Consider the following 13,830-nt stretch of genomic DNA (forward strand, 5'->3'; position numbering starts at 1 on the left):
GCAGATAGCCTTCATGGATTTGCCTTAATTACATACACCAACACCCTCCTTTCCACATAACTTCGTGATGTAGCTGGAAGCACGCTTGACGCATACTCGAAGTCCAAAGTTCGAATCTCAGCGAGGGCACTGTGGATTTCTTTAGTTTCTTGACATCGAAAAATTCTAAAGATTCTACAGGTGGCTCCAGAACTAAAAGATGGTGCACGATAATTCGTCACCATCAGGATTTAGTGAATTCGCTCTTTAAAAGTGAAGTTATAAAGTACTTTTTCCATCTTTTCTGTATGCCTTGGCGGTGCAACTGGAAGTACTCTCGACGGCTATTCGGGAGGTCTGGATTTCAAATCCCAGCCAGGGCATTTCGAATTTCTTCAGTTTCCTGACATCGAAAGTTTCTAATGACTATACTCGTTTATTAAGTTATCTCTAAACGTTAGTGTGAATAATTAAAAAAACTAGTGTTTTTATCATTAATATTCTGTACCTCGTTTAGCACTTACACGATAAAGAGTATGTTTTAGATTAATGTTCCATTAAATGGTACATTTTCTTATTTTTAATAAATCTCGAAAGTCTAATTATTATCAAATGACAATAATAAATAAATGTATTAATAATATTCGACAATTTAAATTTCTACTCAGAGCAAGGCGTTGTGAAAAATTTCGGTGCATCCAAAGGCAAGATGTTTACTTTATTCCACTAAAATTAAGCTATTTTACGAATAAATTTGACAGATTCTACAAAAAGTACTAAAGATTTCGGGACATTTACTTACGATATGCAAATTGTTACTCTTAACACTTACAATATAACGAAAAAAGATACGGGTATTCGGTATGCAATGCATGGCGAAAATTTATTAGTAATTACAATTATTAGAGGAAAGGAAATGAAAATAGGAGTGTCTATAAACTTAAATAAAAATAAATAACACAAAAAGAAGTTTATAGTATCTACACACAGTAGTAGTAAGAATTTGTTGGATTCAGCACGTGAAACAGTCATTGGGAGCTTGAATTCTGTCAGAATCCTTGTTCTGCAGGTACTCAGGCAACAACTCTGATAACTTTGACTCCGTTTCATCTTGATCATCGAAAAGGTTCCGGTGATAGCACATTCTTCAATTATATGTTTCAGTTGTCATCCAGTAGCTTTAACTGATTGGTATAGGCACTTCATACATAGCGCAGAAAAGGCTTAAAGAAACACCTCTCCTGCTGAAACGCATAAGGCTTCATGACGTCATTTTCAAGCACCATGGAAAGTAGAAAATGAAATTTTTTAACAATAATAAGATTGGGAGTATTTTAATTATATAAATAAGATATCTGTTTCAAATAATAAATAAGCATCTAAATTATTAAGGAATGCATTTATTGCTTTTAAATGGCTCAGTTTGTTAAGCAGTTACGTATTGGTTAAATTTGAAAATTGTCTCAAACATCTTATTATTTGCAGAATGACAGCACTAGTTAGGAGTTAACGTGTAAAAAATAAATTAAGCATGTTATATTTGGCTTAGGATAACATTTTCCAAGTCAAAAGGATGATATAGCGTAACGTAAATACCTAAAAAATTTAGAAAGAATTCGACAGTGAGGTTTCTAAAGCCAAAATGTCTTAGAATGCTATTTGAATTACGATTCTTTTCTTGTAAGTGAAAAAAAATATTATTGTGTGAAGGTGTTTCTTCTCGGTTCATGAATTTCTTGACAGAAGATACATTCTTATTTCCAATGAGCGAATCTGGATTTTCTTTGCTCCAGAAATGCATATATTTTGACACATTCCTTGTAAAGTACCTAGAACAATTACATTTATTCGAGCGTCCAATTATAAAGGCAACGTTTCATTCATGGTATGCCTTGTCTTTCTCAACTTCATGTTTGATGGAGCAATTTTTGTTTAAAGATTCATGTTAGAAACTTTCCTTCAGAATGTAAAGCTTACCTCAGAAAGTTTTCTTTCCGCAATTCTTTTTCTTCTTTCTTTCTTCCTTTTTTCCCCCCTATTTCGAACCTTAGTTTCAAACTTCTTATAGTTGTTAGAATCGTAGATATATCTCAAAACTGCCGGTTCTCTTCCATTTCACTGCATTGAAAGTTGATAAGAATTTCTTAGTTTCCCAGGAATTATGCAAATTATGTTCATATTATACATATTGTATTGGGATAGCTAAAGGTTTTTTAGCTTTCTTATTATATATTCACTGAGTACAACTTTTAATTTCCTACTAGAAATTTACCTTTAAATTCCTAAATCGGTTAAACGTTTAAACGTAAGAGGCTTTGTTTTCCTGTATCACTAATGTCTCATAAGATAATCCCTCTCTCTTTTCCACACGCCTTTTCCTGACATCGAAAAATTATAAAAGTGTCTGCTATGGAGCCCGAATTAAAAGGTGGCGCATGATAATTCGTCACAAACAGATCTGGCTATTGGCTCCCCACATCCCCAGCCACCCTTTAAAAGGGGGATTATACATGGTATTTTCCCCCTCTTTCTGCATGGCTTCGTGTCTTCGTGGAAGCACACTCGATGCGTATTCGAGAGGTCCGGAGTTCGAGTCCCGGCGCATGTAATGCACATTTTTCACGTTTCGACATTGATGTGCTCTAATGATTCTACAGTCTAAACTAATCACTTTCAGTTTTCGATAAGACTAAAAGACATAAGACTCTTCTTTTTGCTTAAATACTTAGAACATTTTGAATAATCTTAATTTCAGCGCAATAAAAAGAAAATTGTTTGAAATACTGAAATTAGCATTCTATATAAATTAATTAAATACGAATTATTTACAGAAGGGCAGTAGCATTAAGAAAAAAGGACAATGTACTTTAACATGCTGGGTATTTTAACATTAATAGAGAAAACTACATAATAATTACTTGCAAACTGTTTTCTCAAAACTAAGCTACAGTAGTTTTCATAGAATATTTAGTGGACATCATAAGACCATTGTTTGACCTAATTTCAATATAATAATGTAAACAAAAAGTTTAGAAATTCGTGATAGTGAATAAGTAGAATAGTATAAAGAATTAAGTCTTTATACTATTCTACAATGCAACGTTTGTTTCGAGGCACGTTGCCCAAAATCTTCGGTTTGTGGAAAGAAAAAGCAATAAATGAAACACAGGGTAACTAATTACAGGCAATTCTCGATTTAATTGAGGCGGACTAACCGTGTCCTGACTGAAAAAGATTAAATTTATTTATATGAGAAAGATGAAAAAAATTTCTATCACACGCTTACGTGAGTTTGCGTTCAAAGAGCATGGTCAAATTCTATTGTAAGTATTATCTTTAATTATATTTATAAATAAATTATTGCATTTCTAACAATATTTACTTTTTCTTCATTTAAAGGTTTTTCATTTTATTTCGTTTAGGCCGACTTAATTTACACAACCAAGTCTAGAATATGCTGGTTAAAATATAAATAAATCGTTAAAAGTAATTTTTCACCCGATTATAATACATGTATTTTTCTCTTTTCTGTGTATTTTTAACTGCTGTTGCATTAACTGCAGATGTCGTTGCCTGTATTACCCCAGTAAATTTAGATTTCACTCTAACCTGTGCATTGAAATCAGCTTACTTTCTGGATTCTAATAAAAATAAGAAATATCGGCTAGGTCTAATTATAACCTAGGCCAACAAGACACCGGCTAAAGATCACAAAATCATTCTACAGTTCCTCATATTTCTCATGAAAACTACAAGAGCAATAAGAGTTCTAAAAAACGCTAGTGTTTATTTACGTTACTTGCCTTTTCGACTAGAATGAGACATATTTAAAACTACTGCTCCAAATAGGGTGAAAACGTGTGAAAAAGTAAGTTTCTAATTATTATAGTTTTCGTGTAAACACCATTACGAAATTTTACTCTCGACACATGGACAGCTAGGCTAGTTTATCAGAAACTTTTCCAACTCTGTTGCAGCCGGAAGACCTCTTACAGATTCTGAATAGAACTGGCCACTTAATTTTTGCAAGGAAACACAGTGACACCGCTTCCGCACAATGGACAGACATCAACAGTAAGTGAAATCGAGAAACACTAGTGGTAGCCATTTTCATCTCGACCGGTAGCACACGACCCGCACCTGACCAGCGCTGTGCCCGCTGGAGCGTGTTGTACTAGAAGAGAAGGAAACGAGAAAAACTCCTGGAGTGTGTCGAAAATTACCCCAAAATTGAGATCAAAAACCATCGCCGTGCATCTCCCCCGGGGCCTGGAACCTTTTCGACACGGAATGCCCGAAATTCAGGTCAATGCCAAGGCTGAAGACGATTCGTTGGAATGGAGAGTCGGTTCGAGGTGACGTTGGAATCTCGCACCACACACGATTCACTTATCCTTCGGACGAAGAATCGCTCGGTGATCACTCATTGGCCACGTACAGTCCAAAAACCAGAGAGGGAAGTTTTGATTTCGGTGTTTTTAATCCTCATGCGGACTTTCTAACAACCATTTTTGTGTGCGCTAATTTTGAATTTTCGCTATGGATTGGATTTACGTGGTAAGATTCCATTTTTAGATGAATTTATATGTCAGTTTTTCATTCAAAAATAAAAAGTTTTATTGATAAATGAACACTAGAAGAAAATCTCAAATAACTTTTAGTCTTACAATATTTGCAAAATCCTCATCCAAAATTATTTCTATTACTTTATACTACAGTGTTCGCTATCAGTAAAACTTTAATATTAAAAAATACTGTAAAATCGAAAAAACAAAATAGCCAATGAACAATAATTAGCCAAAAAATTCCCAATTTATTTTACTTTTTCTTTTCAATAGCAAAACAATGTTCAATAACAAAAGACAAATTATTATTTTTTAATTCATTAATATTTTCATTTTCTTTGCATTGTAAAGCTTGAATTATGACATCAAGAAATAATAATCAAAAATATTTTTAACCTAAAATATTTTACAAAATATTACTTTTTAACTTCTAAATTAAAGGAAAACGTATAAAAAATAAATTTTTCAAAAGTATATCTCTCTTTAATTTGCAATGGTTCCGTTTAAATATGCTGCTTTAATATTAATATACGCTTTCAGTTCGATATGTGCTTTCTTTTAACATTTCATTTAATTTAGAAGTCTTGTGCTTCCTTTAATGCATTGAAGTTATTCAGAAGTTTTGTATACTTGTTTTCCAAGAGAAATTTAATTTGGCATGATAGTATGTTGCAAAATAGATTGCAAATTATTGATATTTAAAATTTTTTTAATAAAGGAATCAAATTATTCTGTTAGTAGAAAAACAGATACCTAACAGATATTGTAAAAATGAAAAATTCTGTCATTTTGAAGGAAAAGTTAACTAAAAGGTGCAGTTACGTCGGTATATTCAAACATGGTTTCTTCTAAAATGACAAGAATATGAACTAATTTAATAACACATCTTTCCGCATTCTGAACTGCATGCGAAAAATCTGAAAATTTAAATTTGACTACAGTTTTCTAAATTATTTCCATTTTTGTTTCCACTAACAACTAGCTACTACTTCATTTTAAAATCATACTATTTCCTGTTACACATGCTTTCATTTTTCGTAAAAGTAGTTTATTATCAATAGATTTGTTTATTTCAATCTGTTAAAAATCGGTCCACCAGCGGTTTCGAGTCCCGCAGAACGGGGTGGCTGCACGGGCGTTTTCGTGGTTTTCCCCATGTGTAATGTGGATAGGAGCCACGTTCCCTTAAAAAGTCCTCCATGAGGAATCCCTCTCCTTCTGTGTAGTATCCAAGGAGAGTACATATTAAGTAAAAAAAATATATAAATATCTTATCGCTGATCGCCTATATCCAAGAGCACTAATGACACTTCGAATAATTTCACGTTTACTTTTAATGCAAACTGTTCTTTTAATCTGTTTCTAATTGTAGGATATTTTTTTGAATTTGTATAGATAAATCTCTTGATTCCTTTGTATTGAGATGTGGTTCAACATTTCCACGCAATTTCCATCGTTTTAATAACATTAAATATAGTTGAAGCCTTAACATCCTGGATTATTTGTCTAATTAGAAAACTTCTATCGTCTTTAAAATGATGAATTACTAGCCCAAAGAGGGTTAGCTCATAACCGAAGTTTAGTTTTCGTTAGTTTCGAAAGGCATTTTGCATCGAATCACGAAAAGCGCTGAATCACTTTTCAAATTGTTGCTACCAAATTTTATAGCCCTGCATTACATTAAAAGAAATTAAATAATGAAGAATCTGCATGAATGTACGCATGTTTCTTGTTTGTGAAAAAACAACGGTACCTAGAGCCATCAAGTTTTGAATAACGTAGTCCTCCATCCAAACATAGGCAGCTGGAAGACCGAATTTGGAATTTATTTGATTACCTATTTCATATTTTGTAGAACTATAGCGAATTTTTGATTAAAAGATTCAACGATTTCAAAGCGAGCAACAGCAACACTGTACAGAATAAAACATTTTTATCTCCAGCGCGCGAGACTGTCTATCAGAAATTCTAAATATATGCTGCTTTTAAATATTTTTAGCCCAAACTTTTCCGAACGTGTATGTGTGTGTAAATGAAAATATGCCCCTTTATACCTAATATAAAATTTGGACAGCTTTTCAGATTTTTTAAAAGATTTTTAGCAGAACGTTTCTTTTAATTGTAGAGTCTTCCATATCCATTCAAAAATGTAACCTTTAATATATTTCGCTAAACAAGTGAAAATTTCTAAATGAAAATGATAATTCTTATGTTCTATTTTAGCTTAAAACATAAACATCTGATAAGAAACAGCGTTTCCAAAACACCTTACAAGGCTTTAGAGTGTCCGAATTTTTTATGAATTATAGAATAACACTTTACATGGCATATTTTGATGATATTTACTTTGCTACAAGAAATGCGTAAAAAATGAATATATTTAAAAGTCTGAAGTCTATATTTGAATATTTAATACAAGATCTATGCAAATAAATTTTTAAAAAATATATAAGTAACCGAAAACAAACGTGAGCCAGTGTACGTATTAACTGCAAAGCAATTCAGGGAATTTACATTTTCTCTTGCCGTATTTTACATCAAAGAAGATTATACAGATCCATAAATTAAGTATTTTCTTTACCATAAATATAATAATATTGTAAATATATGTATATATATATTATTCTAATTCACTAGTTACTTGTGTAACAGAACTCTATACTAATTTCAGATTTTTAGGAACTCAATTATCTGAATTGCTGACTCATTCTAAATCAAGAAAGATTAAACTCGCTATTCATTCTCATCCGTTCGAATACGCAACGTTTTAACAATTTTTTATTTTAATGCCATAAATTGATTACGATTGTTAAAATTTACAATACCTTCAGAATACATTTAATTGTTATGTGAATATATGTGATACGAATTTGCGACGCGCTTATAATCTACACTTAAAATTTATTATGGGTTACGTGTTTCTCATTTTATCAATATTTTACTTACTACCAATATTTTACTTTATATAATATACTCTTCATTTTATTAATCTCAGTTGTTATTTTCATGTAATCGAGCATCAATAAAATTATTCCACTTGAGCGCGATTATACATTTACTGTAAATTTATATAAGACTTGTTTTTTAATTTTCTTTCATTCAATTAATATAAAAATTTAGTAAAAATTTAGTATATATTAAGAAGCTAGCCAGTTTAGTTGAACTAGTTCAATTTAGATAAATGACAAATAGCTTGGCCTGTAATATATGTAGGCCAGACTTTCCCATTAATCCTTGTAGGAAATGAATGGGTTTTAAACTGTTAACAATAACATTTCAAACAAATTTAAATCAGTTGCATACTGTATATAAAACTTCTGTAAAAAGTAAATCTTATAGTCTCAGTCGAATAGAAATAGAACATGCGATTGTTATGCAAATAACGATAACTCCTCTGATTAATTTTAGTACAAAAAATTAGAACAGAATTGTATATTTTGCTTTATAGCCTAAGGAATGTTAATTTCATTTCTATATTTTACTTAAAATTAGTCGGATATTTAGGCAAGTAAAAATGATTTCATTGCTCAGAATCTACATGTATTATAATATTATTGTTATACAATATATACGATTATTATTTAAAATATGTAACTTTTATCAGGTACTTATATTATCATCAGAACACTACCTATCCAAGGTAAATTCTAAACTTTAAATTATTTGTACTTGCCTAAGCATACAATTATTTTAAGTAAAATGTAGAAATTAAATTACGTTTCTTTGACGTAAGCGATAAAATTAAATACACAATTTTATTTAATTTTTATTGTACTAAAAACGATTGAAGTAATTATTCTTTAGTCTTATAAAGCTAAATACATAACTTCATTTTTTTCAAATGAAGTTTAATTAAGACATTGATTTTTCCAGCAGGCTTATATACTGTATTTAACTGTTTTAAGTTTATTTGAAATATAATTGCTTAATTGTTTAAAATCTATATAATTGCCTATAAACTTTGATGAGAAAGACTGATCTACGTATATTGTAGGCCAAGCTACTTAACATTCATTTAAATTAAATGACTTCAAATAAGTTAATCAAATGTAATCACATTTTAAAAATACGTATTGTATTTTATTACATTTTTATACATTGTTTAAATGAACAGGATTTTTCTTTTAAAAAAACCTCAAATTAATTTAGAGAAAGTGTATAACCACGATCAGTGGAATATATTTTTATTGATACTCGATTAAATAATTTAAGAGATTAATTAATAAGAGAAATTAATTTTAATAAAATAAACCAATATATTAAGAACTAAAATGTTTAAAAAATAAGAAAGACGCGAGTAAGTTTTATGTGTAGATAATAAATGAGATTACAAAATATATGCGAAGCGATGTCGTATTATATTCACACCCGTAACAATGAAATTCCTCCTGAATAATATTGCAAATTTAACTATTGTTGCCAACGCAGGGCAATGGAATTGTCACTTATTTATACACCGAGAACTAAGCATAAGCTTAATTTTACTTACTTAGAAAGAATCAACGATTCGGATAATTAGAGTTCCAGATATCGTGAATTTGGAAAACTAGAGATTAATGTTCTACAAGCGATTGAAAAAAACGCACGGGTATTTCTTACTAAAGAAACTACCAGAAAATTTCTGAGCTTCTAGTTGCTATGTATACCAAAGTAGAATGATTTAATTCTCGTTCTTGGTAAGCCGATGCTGATGTAGTTTAAGTCAGGCAATATTAAAATAACGATGATCATATGGCAAATAGAGTGAAAAACGGGTAGTTCTGTGAGATAGTTCTTTACCTTATGACCTGCTATTATTCTCGTCGAAGCGGTCATTTCATTGTTCTCAGCCGTTATTTATTCTAATTATGTTACATACTGAACCATAAAACTCGCCCAATAATCTTTGAAAAACGAGATTTTTATCAAAAGCCACATGTTTGAATTTTAATTACACAGAATGATTATTCTTGTAGCTAGGTTAGATACGTGAGTCTTCATAACAGCCTAAGTCTCAATAACTAAGTGATATTTTCGTATGGTTTTTCAGTTTTAAAATTTTAATGCTTTCCATAATCATTTCCATAATTTTATTTATATATTTTTTTTTCATTTTTTCATTGAACACTTTCTGACAAATGAAGTTTATTGACAACTTTTGACCAATGTCTGATTAAAATACCAAAGCCTTGCTTATGTAGTTTAGTGTTTAGAAGGTTCCGGCTATATTTTTATATTTTAAACGAATCTTAGAACGTACATTTTACATTTTTATTGGGTTTGCATTCCAAATCTATGAACAAGCAAGCACCATCAATAACACTTTTAAGAAAGTTGCTTTCAGAATTGGAGTTGAATTTTCGAATAAGATATTTTCGAATACAAAATTCATTGTTGTATTTGTGTACATGACGATGTTTTAATGGTCGATCATTATTATGGAGATACATTTGCGAATATTTTCAATTTTCTTCTAAATATTGGAAGATATTTCGAACACTAACGTTACGTAACTTTTTACAAAATTTACTATTTTTTAAAGTTTTATTATATTTTTTTCCACTTTATAAATACTTTTGAAATTTTCAGATTGCATTTTTATTTGTTTATTGAATTTTTATTTTATTCAAAATTTAAATTTCTTTTCCAAAAAGTAATTTTTATTTTATTCAAAATTTAAATTTCTTTTCTAAAAAGTAATGCGCGTTTTTTTATTATTGCGGTATTTACTTATTTACGCAGTCTTATGTTAAAAAAATATGCAGAAATAAATGGCGGAGCTTTCAAAACTGAAATTTTCTCCTTCTCACTTTCTGTTTTTGAAAAGTGGGAGCTGAGTTAAGATTCAATCATTGATATAACCTGAAGATTTCAGAATGAAATTTATTATTATTATTATTATTATTATATTGTTCATTTTATTTCGTTTAGTGCTTTTTATTGCTATAATTTATTGAGTGAAATATTAAATATAGTTTTTTTTAATTTACTTGTTTAATAATTATTTGTATATTTTTTTCTTACACTAAGTAAGTACTTGTACTTTTCTCTGCTGTGGAATCAGTTTGAGCGCAATGCCGGGAGATTCATAATTCCTGCCTAAATCTGACCTAAATCACCACGTAATCTGTATTAGAATATTTCACAAAGGTGATCAGACATTTTTAGCTTCGAAAAATAATGTCAAAAATAATAAAGCATGAAATTAAGATTTTAAAATCATGTTATTCTTTGAAATATTCATTTAAGTAATCTTTTTTTTACATTAAATATGTCTCCAAGAATAAAAATTTGATCACAAAATCTAATATCTTCTTTATTGAACGATGAAATCCTCTCATAAAAGCTATCGAACATTTTTGACTGTTCTACAAAATAAAACTCAAAACACATTCTTGAATCTTCTAAATATTTTGTTGAATTCATACTAGTTTTAGAACACTGTTTAATTTTTTCTACTTACAGTGGCTCACAAAAATGATCGGACAGTTTGCATTTTTGTATTCTTTAATGAACATAAAAATTAAAAGAAATTGAAAGAAAAAGAAAGGATTATTTTATTTTGATTATATATGAATTCAAAATTTTTAATAATAAATACATTTAGGAAAAGATGAAAATTAAATTCAAAATTAAATATCTTTTTTCAATGAGGAAAAATATTCTCACAAAAATAATCGGACACTTTTAGTAACAGCCAAAAAATGATTTAATTTAATCTTTTGCGTATTAACCATATTTTTTCCGTTGTTACTTTTGGATTTATTTCATGCCGCTAAATTTTCGATTCTACTTCCTACCAAATACATTGAATAGAATTAATATCTGGCGATAGGGGTGATGCCTTAATTATTTCTGACTCTTATACAACAGCCAGTCTAACATTAGACGCAGTACCCTTTGGATCATTGTCCTGGTAAAATTTAAAACTATTTTGTATATTAATTTTTTGTGCTGAAGATACCAAATTTCGCTTTAAGATGTCACGGTACTTATACTGATCCATAATACCAATTATGGACTCTATATTACCAACACCGGAATGTGCCATAAATTTTCATACCATAACTTCTCCTCCTCCGTGCTTAACAGGTGGTACTAAGTTTAGCTTCAGGAAATTCTTCTTTGGGTTTTCTTCACACTAGCACTCGTCCATCTGAGCTGAAGATGTTAAATTTTCTTTTGTTAAAATTGCAACAGTTTTTTCTAGTAGTCTGGTGTGTTTTATTTCATCGATTTTGCGAAAGCGAGCCGAAGTTTTCGGTTTCTTTTTTGTGACATAAAATTTTCTTCTTGCTACTCGCCCATGATATCCTGCAGATCACATTACTCTTCTTACAATTTCTGGATTCACACATATCCCATATAATTAACGAAGTTTCACATGAAGTTTAGGAGCACTCAGTTTTGGATTCTTTTTAATATTCCTTAGCCTAAAGCGTTTCCATGTCATTAGATAACTTAGTTGGACTTCCTGGTCTTCTTCTTTCGTTTTGAAAACGATTTTGTTTCTTATAACGCTTAATAATATCAAAAACTGTAGAATTACTTAAATTAAGTAAATAGGTAATTTTTCTAATAGATATTGCCATTTCTTTTGATGCAAATCAATAACTAATCCGGGGTTTCTAACGATATTTCCTTTCTTGGCCGAGCCTTTGCAAGAAAATATTAAAATAACGAATATTTTCTAAAAAGAAAATTAAATTATAAAAGCAAACGTTTTTTAGATTTTTGACTAGCTTCTTTATCCACACTAATTCCATAAAACTCCGTTTTTTATTTATTGCTGACTTTTTAATTATAAATTAGGAAAATGTCCGATTAATTTTGTGGTATCTTTTTCCCAGTTCAGCTTAAAACGTTAGTTTTTGTATTTACTATTTAATTTTTTCAAATTTATTTAGTACAAAGATAGAGCTAAGAAAATATGTATTCGAAAAGAAAATATTCTTTATCATTTTATTTCAAAGCTTTCCTTCTATTACTTATAAAAATAAAAAAATTATAGTGGCCGATCATTTTGTGAGACATTGTAGATTCTACAAAATTACTTTTATCTCTGTCCTCCATTCATACTATATTACTAGTTTAATATTTTTTAAAGAAATGTGAATATTTTAGAATTTTATACTACATTTCTTGTCCAGTATATTAGTTAGAATTTAAATATCGATCTCAGGATGTGCTTTTGAGTATTTCAGGACAGTTAAAGTTCATTCAGGGTCACTTGTTAATACCCGTATATACTGATCATTATCGTGATAGAATTTAGAACTCTTTTGTAAGTTAAAGTATTGAGCTGAATATCTGAAATTTCACTTAAAAACATGAATATAGTAGCACTGGTACATTATATTTTCAATCAACAGTTTAAAGAGCGACATAACCCCAAATCACATTTCTCCTTCCATCATGTTGCACTGATGGAATTTATTTCGGTTTGGGAAATTCTTCTTTCCAACTTTTTAGTACTAAATTAGAATCTACCTAATATACTGTGTTAAATTAACTTCCTTTACCAGCATAATACTTTATGCTAATATATTTAGTTCTTATTTATCGAAGATTTGGGAAAGGAAATCGAAGTATTTTATTCTTTCTTTGTCGGAGAAGGTGCACAAGAATTATATCTAGAGTAGCAGATCACTATTTTAGCAGTTGTTCAGTTAAAATATTTCTCACGTTATTAATGCAGATTTGTTTCAGTTTTAAAAGGGCTCTTTTGTGATTATTTCAATGTTTTTTACGATATTGCTTTGGACTGCACATGACAATTTTGATAGCCTCCCATATCTTTTTGCACTTTGAATTTTGTCGTACTTTGAATAAAGTTCTCTATAATTATTAAATGCACTAAATTAAGCATTAAGGAACCGTGAAAATTCAGAACTGATTTGGAATTTTCTATTCCCTATCTATATGTTTTCGATGAAATGGTTACGATAGCGATATACTGAAATTCTTAGAAAGCTGTTGAAGAATTTCAGGAAATATCTTTGTTGCTTGCGGCTTGAAGGTAAAAATAATAACATCATTTGCGATAAATACAGCAACAAATTATAATTACAGATGATTTTATTTGCATTCTCAGCTACGCCTGAAGGCATCTGCGCAAGTTTCTCACTCTAAACAGAAATATTAATTCTTCAGCTCAAAGTTCTATTTATGAAATTGATGTTTGTCATAAAAGAAAACTACAACGTACAGTTTAAGAAAATGATGTTTCATACCTCCAATTTTCCACTTTTGAAATTTTTTACTCTATTTTCAGAAACTTTAAGTGTCCGATTACTTTTATCAGTTA

General features: G+C 29.8%; 1 protein-coding gene across 1 annotated transcript in view; it reads left to right on the forward strand.

Moving 5' to 3' along the window:
* The first annotated feature begins 4,322 nt into the window (after positions 1-4,322).
* The window catches only part of LOC118183970 (uncharacterized), a 62,730-nt gene continuing 53,222 nt past the window's right edge, over positions 4,323-13,830 (forward strand). Inside the window, exon 1 of the mRNA XM_035353587.2 lies at positions 4,323-4,536. Within this exon, the coding sequence (XP_035209478.1) occupies positions 4,519-4,536 (18 nt within the window). The 5' untranslated portion in view covers positions 4,323-4,518. The remainder of the gene's footprint in view (positions 4,537-13,830) is intronic.

This window comes from Stegodyphus dumicola, chromosome 3, assembly GCF_044657685.1.
Source record: "Stegodyphus dumicola isolate Sdum_Otavi_A_Nest chromosome 3, ASM4465768v1".
Taxonomy (NCBI): domain Eukaryota; kingdom Metazoa; phylum Arthropoda; class Arachnida; order Araneae; family Eresidae; genus Stegodyphus; species Stegodyphus dumicola.